Source organism: Epinephelus moara, chromosome 18 (genome assembly GCF_006386435.1).
Source record: "Epinephelus moara isolate mb chromosome 18, YSFRI_EMoa_1.0, whole genome shotgun sequence".
Taxonomy (NCBI): domain Eukaryota; kingdom Metazoa; phylum Chordata; class Actinopteri; order Perciformes; family Serranidae; genus Epinephelus; species Epinephelus moara.
The window spans coordinates 34,647,915-34,663,166 of NC_065523.1; the positions used below are offsets into that span (position 1 = coordinate 34,647,915).

General features: G+C 38.8%; 2 protein-coding genes across 3 annotated transcripts in view; one reads left to right on the forward strand and one right to left on the reverse strand.

The window, feature by feature from the left end:
* The window catches only part of LOC126405462 (myocardin-related transcription factor A-like), a 73,391-nt gene that overhangs the window by 40,289 nt on the left and 17,850 nt on the right, over positions 1–15,252 (forward strand). For both annotated transcript variants that reach the window (XM_050069206.1, XM_050069207.1), the window contains 5 exons: positions 3,790–3,845; positions 6,912–6,987; positions 7,112–7,273; positions 13,122–13,282; positions 14,170–14,286. In XM_050069206.1, coding sequence (XP_049925163.1) covers positions 3,790–3,845; positions 6,912–6,987; positions 7,112–7,273; positions 13,122–13,282; positions 14,170–14,286 — 572 coding nt within the window. The remainder of the gene's footprint in view (positions 1–3,789; positions 3,846–6,911; positions 6,988–7,111; positions 7,274–13,121; positions 13,283–14,169; positions 14,287–15,252) is intronic.
* The window catches only part of desi1a (desumoylating isopeptidase 1a), a 357,862-nt gene that overhangs the window by 11,812 nt on the left and 330,798 nt on the right, over positions 1–15,252 (reverse strand). The gene's annotated exons all lie outside the window — the stretch shown is intronic.

The following is a 15,252-nucleotide window of genomic DNA, read 5'->3' on the forward strand; positions in this document are numbered from 1 at the left end:
ATGTTGTAACTACATAAAATTCATCCCCTACCATAAGAATGGTTCACAGGGGCTATTGGTAGGGGTATTGTGATAACATATATTGCAGTTTATTTTTTTGTACGCTCTTTCAACTGCCAAATATGTCCCCAAAGTAGATCTGTTACCATGTGTTTTTATCTAAGAAACCTTTGTGTGTTCATCTCACTTCAGTCATTTTTATTGCAGCTAAATGTATCTAGTGGACTGACAAAACAATACATTTTATCATACTAGTAGGCTACCAAAAGTTTACTTTATATTTGCTATATTAATGATTTACATAATTTTTAAGAAATGATAACTGTGTCCGTGTATTGATAAATTAATGCCACGCAGCTGATTTTATTGATCTACCAGGCTACTTAAAGTTTAACTTGTATTTGCAATGTTATAAATCCTAAATATAAATAAATGATTGTGGATTATTTTCCCATCACTCCTAGCTATTATGATGCTTTGTTTTCTCTTTGCTATGAGGAATGATTAGGCCTGTCAGGGGCATGGATGGTATTCAAAGAAAGCACAAAAACGAGGCAACTAAAGGCACTTTAAGTTTAAGTGTATGTATAAGACTTAAGGCGCTTGACCCAATGCTGATCATCTCTATCTTGCAGTCGGATCTTTACATTTTTCCGTGCCCCGTCTCCGCCCTCGCCCCCCGCCTGTGTTCTACTGTAAAATCATTGGCTCTACATGGAAAGGTCAGCGTCAAACGGGGTCGAAGTTCAACAAAATTGAACTTTCGGCATCGCGTCAAAACGCCGGTGAAGCCCACAACGCGACGCCCAAGTTGAAAAGTACCCTGAAGGCATCATTAACGCCAGCTTCCACAGGAAAACAATGGCACAGCGGGCATCAAGAGATTTTTAACGCTGGTCATGTGTGTTTCGAATCGCATACTTTTTTTTCTCACTTTTAGTAGGTACTGCAGCTGCCCTTAAAAAGTACATACTGTTGCATGCAGTATGCACACAATCGGGACATACTACTGTCTCATAACATCACACCCTGAACTTTGACCCTCTTGCTTTTATATCCGTTACCTTGGAGAAAAAACAAATGCCACTCACAGTTCGCCACAGATGGAGATCGACCCGCAAAGCTCTGCTGTTGTTACTTTGCAATGTGTGTAGTTCAAAGTTATAACTGCACAGATTGTGCGTCAGAACATATGATATTTGCGACAGTGAATATACATCTGCAGTTTTCTGTCACTGTTATTTTCATAGTTATGTCCTCTTGTTGTTTGTAATATTTATGATTATTTTGTTCACTTAAACAATCAATATTCCTGTTATTACTGTTCGACTGGTCATCAGTTGCTTGTCATTGTGGCTTCTGACAGCTGTCAAACAGCTGTCACGCTGACATCTGTTTGTGGCTCAGTTGATTTGACATATTTTCCACTGTGCAGAGGATTGTGGGTCAGAACAGCCAGAAAACTTTGCTGGCTTACATACTGCAAAATCGGACCAGATGTATTTTTGGCACACTGCATTTGACATGCTATGTATTAGGACATACTATATCTTTTTCTGGCACACTGGTAATACTGGTATTGGAACGCACTGTTGATTTATGCCTATGCCTCATTTCCTCACAGTTTTGTTTTGTGTCTGTAATTCCTTATAGTACACGGAGTAGGCCCCCTAGTGTTCAGCGCAAGGAAATCTCTTTATGGAAAGATAGAAACGGCACCGCATTTTTTATTTTTTGTGTTTTTTGCAGTCCAGTCGAATATGAGTGTAGAGTGTTATCGAGACAATAATAGAACCAACTAGAAAAGCACTCAGAGAGTGCAGACCTCCACCAAGTAGGTGATACCCCCCCCCCCCCCCCGCATCAGATTTTGCAGCCTGCATCACGATTAGGTTATTTGCATCACTATCATGATTAGGTTATATATGCCTTCACCATGGAGACACTGTGGTGTATTTATTTTGTTGGTTTTTTTTGTACCAACACAGAATATAATATGTTTTTTTGTATTTTTCACTTTCTTTCTTTTTTCAACACAGAACATTAATTTCAACTTTAGAATTACAACAATATTTAGCAAGTAGAACAAGACGTGCTTTCTGGCCACCAGATGGCGCTATTTTCACCGTCTTCAGAAAGTGGAATTGCTGCTGAGGCTGTCAGACTATAGACTTTATTTATTATTTTATCCACTTTGCTTCAACCGATCACCACCAAAATGTTATCATCTCTTCCTTGTCCCATTATCCACCTTTCCTGCAAATTTCATCAAAATCTGTTCATAACGTTTTGAGTTATTTTGCAGACAAACAGACCAACGCCGGCGAAAACATAACCTCCTTGGCGGAGGTAATAATGCATGACGGTGACTAAGTAATGAAATTACCCTGCAGTGATTGCAGCCAGTTTGTGAAGTATTTTTCTTAAAGACGTACTGTATGAACCACTATGCATGCACTATATGTTACACAGCTAGCATGATACCAGTGTTAGCTAAATATACAGTCACACGTTTCACCAAAAAAAGTACATATGAAGCTGTATTGCATACATTAATTGAATGAAATAGCCTGTGCGTTACTAGTTTTTATGCTAACTTCCTGTGGCACACAGTGCAAACAGTATGTCCTAAATTTGCCGCAGAATTTCAAGGTGTAGTTATGGTAAATTCCAGACTGAAAAACACGCCAAACAAAACAAAAAACAGAAGAATTATTCGCAAAGATCGCCGTGGTTCTTATAAGAACGAATGGACTTTTGCATGCATACACAGAGCTACGTGGAAACGATGTGTTTGAGACAGTGCGATCTTGTAGCCCTTCACCTAATCACAAAGTGTGGTGAAAAGGCCCAAATCTTGATTTACACCAGCAATTAATCTATGTTCAATACCTTAACTTTTTACTTATTCAACACTGCCTCCTATCTATTATCGTATAGCCTTTTCCTCATAGGTGCCTATGATTGGTCAACAAATAAAAACTTGCCCTGTATAAAAACTTTAATGTACAGTTCCGCAGTGCTCACTTGTGTCATTAAGCAGATCAAATCTTAAATGTTAATAAAATGCATGTCCTTGAAATGTATCCCACTTGTCTGGCCTTTACATTCATGCTCAAGTTGTGAACTACTTAGTAATCTGCCTGCATATGTATTCTTACATCCAATTTAACATTATTTAATAGTTTGAGGTTTGGATTCTTGTTTTAGCACCAAAATCATAATGCCTGCACTGATATGCTGCATTTAAGTCAGCATTTTGGTGTCATCACAGCCCTTTAGGCTTTTAGGTGTCTAGCACCACTAATCCCTGGGTTTTTGCATAATCATAGGCCTACAGCAAGTCTTGCTTGAGTCATTTGTGAATGCTGAACAGATTCCATAAATTCCACCGCTGTAAAGAGGCTCGTTGGACTGGAACTCTCAGAGTCCATCCCATTACATGTCTCCCTTTACCTGTTAATGAGACCGCTGCCCAGGCTATTATGCATTTTGTTCTGTCATGGCACATAAATAAGTAAGTCTGTATAGCCGGACCTGGCATTTATTACGCTGACGTGGCGCTCAGAATGTGAGAAAGGGGAAGCTTTGGCAATATAAGGGCCATAATCGTCACCATCAGTAAACCTATTCAAACTGAACTGGAGCTGAACTGTAGAAGCAAAGAGCCTTTCAAAGCCATTTTGCTCTCCATTTCCCCTCAGTGACATGAATGTACATACTGCCATGTTAATGTCCTCTCTCTCTTTCTCTCCACTTTTGCTCTGCTCTCACTCTTTATTCTTCAAGCTCTGAAAAGTTCAGCTTCCTTCCACGAACAGAGACGGAGCTTGGAACGAGCCCGGGTGAGTTTGCCTCCCTCACATCAATCACTGGAGTCAAAACTGGCCTGTTTCAAGCACACATTCAGTCTCTCTCTGCTTTGTAGCATCTGACATCATTACAGCAGCTCTTGAATAATAATGTAATACAGAAGGGCTGGAAATGACAAATAAGTGCTGAGATAAGGCCATCTGCACAGAAAATGTATATTTTAAGTAAGGTGCAGTGTCAGTGATTCCCAATAAGGGGTACATGTTCTCCAGGGTATGTGTGCAGTTTCCAGGGGTTTTGTGGAAGGATTTTGGAGTAGCTCAATTTATTAAATAAATAATAATAATAGAAAATCTGAATTGTATAAAAAGCCACATATAGCCACATATTGAGTCGGAGTAAACACCTGAACACCATGTTGAGCTTGTGTGAAAACCAGATGAGCAGAGAAGTCTAAATAGTTAGCTAGAAGTACTGTTAATGTTTTAAATACTTAGGTAAAAGAAATGAATAAATGTTTGAAAGAGTTAGCTAAAAGTAACGCCAATATTTGAAATAGTTAGCTACAACTAATGCCAATGTTTGAAATAGTTGGCTAAAAGTAGTAGATAAATGTTTAAAATTTAAAAGTAATGGATAAATGTTTGAAATAGCTAAAGTAATGCTAATATATGAAATTGCTACAACTAATGCTAATGTTTGAAATAGTTGGCTAAAAGTAATGCAAATATTCAAAATAGTTAGCTACAACTAACGATAATGTTTAAAATAGTTAAACATAATGCAAGTGTTTGAATTAGTTGGCTAAAAGAAGTAGATAAACGTTTAAAATAGTTAAAGATAATGGATAAATGTATTAAATAGTTAGCTAGGAGTACTATGTTTGAAATAGTTAGCTAAAAGTAATGTAAGAAATAATTGGCTAAAAGTAATGCTAACATTTGAAATAGTTAGCAAAAAGAAATGGAGAAATGTTTAACATAGTAAGCTAAAAGTAATGCTAATGTTTGACATAGTTTAAAGTAGTGCTAATGTTTGAAATAGTAAGCTAAAAGTAATGCTAATGTTTGACATAGTTTAAAGTAATGCTAATGTTTGAAATAGTTAGCTACACTAACGATAATGTTTAAAATGGTTAAACGTAATGCAAGTGTTTGAATTAGTTGGCTAAAAGAAGTAGATAATGCAAGTGTTTGAATTAGTTGGCTAAAAGAAGTAGATAAACGTTTAAAATAGTTAAAGATAATGGATAAATGTATTAAATAGTTAGCTAGGAGTACTATATTTGAAATAGTTAGCTAAAAGTAATGTAAGAAATAATTGGCTAAAAGTAATGCTAACATTTGAAATAGTTAGCAAAAAGAAATGGAGAAATGTTTAACAGTAAGCTAAAAGTAATGCTAATGTTTGACATAGTTTAAAGTAGTGCTAATGTTTGAAATAGTAAGCTAAAAGTAATGCTAATGTTTGACATAGTTTAAAATAGTGCTAATGTTAGAAATAGTTGGCCAAAGGTAATGCTAATGTTCGAAATAGTGACCTAAAAGTAATGCCAATGCTTGAAATAGTTGGCCAAAAGTAGTGGGTAAATGTTTGAAATACTGAGGTAAAAGTAATGCCAAGGCTAATGTTTGGAATACTTAGCTAAAAGAAATGAATAAATGTTTGAAAGAGTGACCTAAAAGTAACGCTAATGTTTGAAATAGTTAGCTACAACTAATGCTAATGTTTGAAACAGTTAAAAGTAATGCAAGTGTTTGAAATAGTTGGCTAAAAGTAGTAGATAAATGTTTAAAATTAAAAAGTAATGGATAAATGTTTGAAATAGTTAGCTAAAGTAATGGTAGTATATGAAATTGTTAGCTACAACTAATACTAATGTTTGAAATAGTTAAAAGTAATGCTAATGTTTGAAATAGTTGGCTAAAAGTAATGCAAATATTCAAAATAGTTAGCTACACTAATGATAATGTTTAAAATAGTTAAACGTAATGCAAGTGTTTGAAATAGTTAGCTAAAGGTAATGCAAGTGTTTGAAATAGTTGGCTAAAAGAAGTAGATAAATGTCTAAAATAGTTAAAGATAATGGATAAATGTATTACATAGTTAGCTAAGAGTACTATGTTTGAAATAGTTAGCTAAAAGTAATGCTAATGTTTGAAACAGTTAGCTAAAAGTAATGTTAAAAATAATTGGCTAAAAGTAATGCTAACATTTGAAATAGTTATCAAAAAGAAATGGAAAAAATGTTTAACATAGTAAGCTAAAAGTAATGCTAATGTTTGACATAGTTTAAAGTAATGCTAATGTTCGAAATAGTGACCTAAAAGTAATGCAATGTTTGAAATAGTTGGCCAAAAGTAGTGGGTAAATGTTGGACATAATTTAAAATAATGGATAAATGTGAGATAGTGAGCTAAAAGTAATGGGTAATGTTTTAACTAAACAGGAAAAACAATGGATAAAGTTAGCCCAAAGTAATACTTGGCTAAAAATAGTGAATAAATGTTTGAAATAGTTAAAACTAATGGATGAATGTTTTAAATAGTGAGCTAAAATTAATAGGTAATGCTTGCTCGAAGTAATAGTTAACATAGCAAGTATTGGATACATAGAGAGTTGGCTAAATGTAATGGGTAAACAGTAAATAATAGTTAGCAATTGATCAGCTAAATGAAACTAACCGTTTATTAAACACAACTATATTTAATAAATAATTAATAGATGAACAAATTAGCAAAAACGAAATAAAACCTAAATAAATAAACTGAAATGTTCCCAGTATTTTATGCTCCCCATCTCAGTATGACACATTAACACCTTTCAGTGGCTTTTAGAGCCTGCTGATGTTATACTTAAAACCTATGCCTTAAAATTTGCGGGTATGACAGTTTTCTTGACTTTAGATGATGAGTGCGTTTACATGGACATGAACAATTTGTTTATGATTGGGTTTTTTGGAGTATCCTGTAAACACCATAGTTCTGGGCTGATGAAATGTTGGTGAGAGTGTTTTGAGTTATAGAAAAAAATATAATCATATTTTATAAATCCATAAGTGAATCACAGTCTCATTTTTTTCCTTTTTCCTCCTCCAGACCGAGGACTATCTCAAGAGGAAGATCAGAAGTCGACCGCAGCGCTCTGAACTAATCAGGATGCACATCCTGGAGGGTGAGTGCCACATAGACCCTCCTGTCTGTCTGGACCCTGGGCTAATCTGACAAATAACTTCTGAAGATCCGAGCACACTGGCAAATTTTTTTTTTAAAGTTGTTTGGTTTCTGCGTGCTTCCAGAGACATCAGCAGAGCCGTCACTTCAGGCCAAGCAGCTGCAACTAAAGAGAGCTCGCCTTGCCGATGATTTGAACGATAAGATCTCCCACCGGCCGGGGCCCATGGAGCTGATCCACAAAAACATCCTGCCTGTTCACTCCAGCATTAAACAGGCCATCATAGGTGAGCCGGGCCAGTTGTCAGATGGATTTTAAATGACATATGGAATCCTTCCAAGACAATTCAGTGTTTCTGCAATTATTTTTCCCCAAATTAACTGTTTGTTGGACTGTCGCCATCTTCAGCTGGACTAATTAACTCCTCTCACAGTCACCTCTGACTAGTGGAGCCAACTAAAACTTGAATTAAGCATTGAATCATTTATGTGTGACAACCTTACCTTTCACACCAGTAAAACCAACTATGAGGCAGAGACAAGGCCCAGTAAAATGGACAGATAGTATAGAGGCAGGTTTCAGACTGGGTGTAAAAGTTCTCCTGTTAGCTATAACAACTTTATAAGCCTTTATGCCACAGTGGCTCCACATCTCTTCTTGTCTTGTTTCTTTTTTGCCCCCTAGCGGAAATAAACTACTAAATACACCTTTAAATAGAAAATGCCCTGCATATATGTGGAGGAGGGAGGTGTAATATAAATGTAAAGGTGCAATATATCACAGCACACCCACAGTTTAAGGCTCCTGACAGGATGTCCCTCCTGGTCCCCTCCTCCAGCTGTCATGAACACACTGATGCGTCCTCTCAGATGCCTCAGCTGAGCTCGCCACTCACACACACAGGCACTGGCACACACACAGATGCCTGGCGACACACACTTAATAAACAATATACGTTTCCCTCTGATATATATACACAAAAACTATGTTGCACACAAACTCCCCCACCTGAGTGTTCATGCCTCAAAAGCCACAAATGTTAAAGGGACAGTTCACCCCAAAACCTCAAAAAATACATATTTTTCCTCGTACCCATAGTGTTATTTTTTTAATCTAGATTATATTGGTGTGAGCTGCTGAGAGTTAGAGATATTGGCCATAGAGATGTCAGCCTTCTCACCAGTATAATGAAACTAGATGTCACTCAGCTTGTGGTGCTCAAAGCGCCAAAAAAATCCATTTTAAAAATTCAACAGCAATGTCTCTTTGCAGAAATCATGACCTGGTTACTCAAGATCATCCACAGACCTTGTCATGAGCAGTTTCATGCAGGAACTATTTCTTTCTACAGAACTACAATCGCCAACCACATCACCGCGAAGGAAGGAAGCATGCGTCTACCGCTAGCTCACCTAGCACCACTGAGCTAGCCAACGTTACAGCTCCGCCAAGGAGGATGCCAGTAATGTTTACATCTCGTGCTGTTATGAGCATGAGCCGCTCATCAATGAGTAGATGCACACCTCCTTCTGCGCAGTCATACGGTTGGTGGATGTAGTTTGGTAGAAATAAAATGGTTCCTACATGAAACTGCTCACAACAAGGTCTGTGGATTATCTTGAGAAACCAGGTAATGATTTCTGGAAAGAGACATCGCTGTTGAGTTTTTCAATTGTATTTTTTGGGGACTTGAGCACCACAAGCCGAGTGCCATCTAGTTCCATTATATTCAAGAGAAGGCATCGTCTTCTGAGGTCGATATCTTCAACACTTGGCAACTCAAAACCAAAGCAATCTAGATTGTCTCTGAGACAAGGGACAATCCTGGCAGAGATCAACACCCCCTGAGAACGTGTTTGACTTTGTGTTGACTAGCTCTCACTTTAGTTATGCAAGGACCCGTATTCCCGCAGTTCCCCCACAAGAATCCCATCAGGTCGCAGTCATAAGCCTTCTCCATGTCCACAAAGCACATGTAGACTGCACGGGCAAACTCCCACGACCCTTGCAGCCGCCCTGCAGGGGTAAAGAGTTCGTCCACTGTCCCGCAACCAGGACGGAATCCGCACTGCTCCTCCTGAATTTGAGGTTCGACAATCGGTCAGAGCCTCTTCCCAGCACCCTGGAATACTTTCCCAGGTTGGCTGAGCAGTGTGATACCCCTATAATTGGAGCACCCTTTCCGATCCCTCTGTTGAGTTTCTCAAAATGTATTTTTGGCGCTTTGAGCACCACAAGCTGAGTGCCATCTAGTTCCATTATATTCACGCTTTGAGCACCACAAGCTGAGTGCCATCTAGTTCCATTATATTCAAGAGAAGGCATCGTCTCTATGGCAAATATCTCCAACATTGGGCAACTCACACCAAAACAATCAAGACTGATAAGTAGCACTACAGGTAAGAGGAAGAATATGTATTTTTGATTCTGGGATGAACTGCCCCTTGTATCTAGGATATAGTAAATCATGTATGCCCCCCCTATCCCTGCTTGACAGCCAGAAAGTAAAAACTCTTCCCTCTCTGTTGTCAGCTTTAAATGGCCACAGTGTCTGTTAATAAAACCCGTTATCTTTTATTAGGAGAATCACATTCTAATTGAAGAGTTAGGACTTTAAATGAAAGACTTTGATTTTAATCAGTTGCAGTTTGGGCACAGTGACAGATATAATAACCCCAATTTCACCCTTTTCCATTTTGGCATCAACAACAAAAGAAACAAAGGAGCAGTACTGTCTCGCTTTTATTGTATATCTTTAGTCCGCTGCTGTCAGACGTTGCATGATGAGATCAGAGACGGTGGGTCCAGCAGCTGCTTGATTGATGTGTGGAGGAAGGGACGCTGAGATTCAATAACGTGCAGTGTCAGTGGATTATCTGTCTCTGTCACCGCCACACAATAAACACAATTGCATTGCTCCCACTTACTGCAGGAGCGCTGGGAACGCAAGAGTTACATAGAGTTGACATGCAAAGATACAAACATGCAAAGCACGACGCACAGATACACACAGGCACAGCGCAGCAGTAGGGAAGTCATCACGTTATTGGATCAGAGGGTATTAAATCAGCCCCATGTTGTCTTTTCATCATTGCCTGCTGATGTGAGATTAATGACCAGCAGTGTGTTTTACATAACTGTCTGCTGCAGCCCACAGCAGCTCCTGTAATTAAATAACACACATCCACCAGCAAAAGAAAAGTCTCTGTCCTTGTCTAGCGGATCAAACCAGGTACCTTTATACATGAAATCCCTGTAAAGACTCAAAGTCTGTATAATAATGAAATGATGATGTGTGATAACCCTGAGGGAAGAATTAGCAGGAGGACCACGACTTGGATCTATTCCTTTGCTGGAGGACATTCCAACCTGATGCTGAGGCTGATATGAAAACATTCATCCTTTGGTGGACACATTTTTATGGTGTTTGTTTTTTTGCTTTCGCATTGGTGACAGCCCTGGACAGAGGCATCATGTTTTTGGGTTGTTCGTCCCATTTTAGATATCTCAAGAACACCTTGAGGGAATCACTTCAAATTTGGCACAAACACCCACTTTGAATGAAGGATTAAGTTACTAGAATTTGGTTGTCAAATTCAAGGTCACTGTGATCTCACATTCCTCTCATTCTCGTGAATGCAATATTTCAAAACACCATGAAGAAACTTGGCACAAACGTCAACTTGAACTCAAGAATAAACTGATTAGATTTTAGTTGTTACGGGGTGTCGGTGGCTTAGTGGTAGAGTGGGCGCCCCATGTACAAGGCTGTTGCCGCAGCGGCCCGGGTTCGACTCCAGCCTGTGGCCCTTTGCTGCATGTCTCTCCCTCTCTCTCTCTCTCCCCCTTTCACACTTCACTATCCTATTGATTAAAGGCAAAAAATGCCCATAAAAATATCTTTAAAAAAAAAAAAAAAAAGATTTTAGTCGTTAAAGGTCAGTGTGACCTCGTCTGTCTTATTCTCATGGATGTGATAGCTCAAGAACACCGTGGGGGGAATATTCAAATTTGGCACAAACAGGATGAACTGATTTGTTTTTGGTGGTGATAGGTCAAGGTCACTGTGACCTCGTATCTGACTTATTCTTGTGAATGCCGTGTTTCAAAGATACCTTGAGGGAATTACCTCAAATTTAGCCCAAATGTCCATTTTGAGTCAAGGATGAACTGATTAGATTTTGTGACTTTGCATTTTTCACATTCTTGTGATCGCAATATCCAAACAACAACTTGAGGGAATTACTTCAAGTTTGGCACAAACATCCACTTGAACTCAAGAATGAACTGATTCAATTTTGGTTGTCTAAAGTCAAGGGCCCTGTAACCTCAATGGTCTCAATCTCATGAATGCAATATCTCTATAACACTTTGAGTTTTTTGTTGTTGTTTTTTTCTCAAATTTGGCACATCTACATGGATTTAAGGATGAACAGATTAGATTTTGGTGGTCAAAGGTCAAGGTCACTGTGACCTTGTATCTGTCTTATTCTTGTGAATGCTGTATTTCAAGGATACCTTGAGGGAACTACCTCAAATTTAGCACAAATGTCCATTTTGAGTCAAGGATGAACTGATTAGATTTTGTGACCTTGAATTTTTCACATTCTTGTGATCACAATATCCAAACAACAACTTGAGGGAATTACTTCAAGTTTGGCACAAACATGCACTTGAACTCAAGAATGAACTGATTCAATTTTGGTGGTCAAAGGTCAAGGTCACTGTGACGTTGTGTCTGTCTCATTCTTGTGAACGCCATTTCTCAAAAGTACCTTGAGGGAATTACTTTCAATTTGGCACAAACATCCACTTTGAGTCAAGGATTAACTGATTAGAATTTGGTCATCAGGTCAAGGTCACTGTGACCTTGCATTCCTCTTATTCTTGTGAATGCAATATTTCAAGAACACCTTATGGGAATTTTTCCAAAGTTGCACAAACGTCCACTTGGACTTTAGGATGAACTGATTAGATCTGGGTGGTCAGATGTCAAGGTCAGTGTGACCTTGTGTCTGTCTCATTCTTGTGAATGCCATATCTCAAGAATACCTTGAGAGAATTACCTCAAATTTAGCACAAATGTCCACTTTGAGTCAAGGATGAACTGATTAGATTTTGGTGGTCAAAGGTCACTGTGACATCACCTGTCTCATTATCGTGAAAGTGATATCTCAAGAATAGAATTTCCCCATGTTAAAATGCCCAAATTTACAGCAAAAATAAACATACTTATAGCCTGGTACAAAAAAACGATTTAGGTCTCTATAGCTAATTTCAGCAGGGGGGTTTCCATAACTTTCCTTTTTACAGTTTATTTAGGACCAGAGTTACACATAATGAAGTATGAGGAGTTGCTACAGTCTATGAGTCCGATCCACCCTTCGCTCCTACACACCTCTAACCTAACATACTTTGCCTGATGTATGTTTTATATTGTTCAGCTGCACTTATTTGTAGCCTGAAAAACATTTTGTAAAAAGAATATCATTAGTCGCCCAGAAGGCTGTGCATAAACAGGAGGAGCCCTCACATAAACAGTTAATGCATTCGTAGCACAACTTACGCAACCGATCCTTCAGAATTCTCAGCATATCGTCATCCCTTAGAGAGACACCATCTGTCACATAAAAACCAGTATGAATGAGGTGGCCGGCCTTATTTGGCTGCACTGAAAGTGAACTTAGATGAATGAGAATTATCACTGGGATAAGCTTGACTCAGCCTGGCCACACTGTGAATGGATGAAACTGTTTGGGGTTTTTTTTTTTTTCAGTTAAGATATCTAAAACTGGCAGAGAGGACAAGCGTTTAGGTTACTCTGCAGCCACCATCACATAAATGCACTGGCTGACAGTTCTAGAGCAGACATCGGAGAAGGAGCTTGTTTTTTTTGTACAGTTTTATAGGCCTTGATGTGCACATGCAGTGACGTGTTTGCTGATACTCGTAGAGGACATGCTGATGATCATTTTGGCTGACTTTAGGTGATAAAAGCCTGCTGTCATTGTAGAGATATACACAAGCAAGACAAGCACACAGGTTGCAGATATAGCTGCTTGTGTGAAAAATACCAGTTTCATTTATGTTTCCATGTCTTCAATTCTTCTTCTCTCCTGTCCTCTCCCACTCAGAGTTTCCGAAGGCTCCATGTGATAACTCGTCATGTGATGAGGACAGCAATTACAGTCTGTCTCCAGAGCAGCCGGTGAGCCAGGAGTCTCCTCTGGGCCTGTTACCTCCGCCTTCTCCTCCAGAGACGCTGGCTGGAAGCCGCATTCCGTCTCCAACACAGGTAATGGTGACTGACATGTTGTGTGTCAGAGATGCACGATTATAAAACATAAGGCAAATTCCTTTACAGTAGCAAACTTTAATGTACCATTGTAATGTCATCTCACTGGTGAGGTCTGTTTACAGTTAAATTTCCATCTGTCAGTTAATCTTAATTGCTATATCGTAGGCAGCTGGACTTGCTTGAGTGTCTTGAAGATGTTTCACCTCTCATCAAAGAGATGTCTTCAGTTCTGATCTGAAATGTCTTCGAGTTTTTTCAAAACTTCAGTTGTAAAATAGTCTTGAAAGTATAGGCAATGCAACAATACACTGACACAAGATTTTTGATTTATCTTCAGTAGACTATTATAAGTTGATAAATTGGCCTTTGCAGATTTATTGGTCTAGCTCTCGGTCACTGGTTCCCAACCTGGGGGCCCCGACTCTCACTAGAGGTCACCACTGAGAGTGAAGGCTCTCTGCTAATGACAACCAAAGAGCTAACACAATGATGCACAAGCATGAGGAAAAAGGAAACACTGAATGTGTCCAAAAATAAACCTTTTAAGTATGTATGATTGTTAGAAATAAAAATAATAAATAATACAGATGGAAAAATGTATAAAAAGTTTCCGCAAAACTCTGATGCAATATTCACAGAAAATAACCTGTTCAAAATGCATTCAAATTATTAGTTTTACCCAAACTTCCTGCAGTTATTGTGTTCACTATTTCGGTTAACTGTTAAGTTTATCAGTTGGTCTGTACTGTTATTGTTAATGCTTTGAATATAATATGAAATCAATACTCAATACTTAAGATAGAAAAATTGGAACCACTGCCTGAGGTAAAGCTACGGTGCAGCCATCAGTGATTCATTTTGCTCATTTCCATCTTATCAATCAGGTGTCTCCACCTACTCCTTCTTTCACACCAATCTCTGGATCCTCCCCCTTATTTAAGCTGACCAATGGGACGGGAGTATCATCTGCCCAGAGGACAGGGGCAACTTCACTGATAAAGGTAAGTGACATCAGTCAACACAGACCAAAAAATAAGTGTCATATAATCTGTGGGAAAAAGTGCTAACTGTGTTTTGATTTAAAGCTGCTCTTATCAATATTTTAATATTAACAATGGATCAGATGACTGTGTTTAATGAGACAGCGGTCTCTCATTAATCACAGGTATCCAATACAGAACATGAACAGAAAATTATCACCTGTCTCTGCAGTTCACCAGCTCTACAGACCATTGTACCATCTTTCAGCTTGTTGTTTTGGTTTTAAAGTCAGCGTGTTTCCAGCAGCAGATAGCTATTTTCAACAAAAACAGTTTCACTTACGTTAAAACAGAAATGTAAACTTAGACTAGTCAACTACTCTTACATAAAATACACGGGACACTGACCATGGAAGCGACGCTAACCAGTGCGGGCATCATGTGGCTCTCTTTTTTCACGACTGTCTATCTTTTGTTCCTCTCCACGTAGCTCCATGGCCCTCCAACCCAGCTCCACCCCAGCTCTTCCTTTTCATGTTATGTCTGACTTATCAATGTCATTTCTGTTTGTCATTGATACTGCTGTATTCTGTTCCCGGGGGGTCTTTGCTGCTGCTCTCCCCGCCGTGGGCTTTCTATGTAGGCACATGGAAGGGCAGAGAGGTTAGTCTCGCCACCAGACAATCAGAGATCTCTGCCTTCTGATAGTCTGGGGACACTCCTTTCTGAAGTGTGTTTAACACACTGGAGAAAACGGCCGGCAACAAAGCAACGCCTCTTGCATTTTTGAAAAGGACACGCCCTCCCGGAAATGTGCGCTCCCCCTTTTCTCATTCGCAAGGAAACAAACACACAGAGAGCTTGAAAATGGATGCCGAGAGATTTAACTCCATTTTATCAAATGTGTGCTCAGTCCACAAGATTGTGGAAATGAAGGACTTACGGCGACTTTGTTTAAAACTTTTAACGCAGTCGGTCTATGTTTAC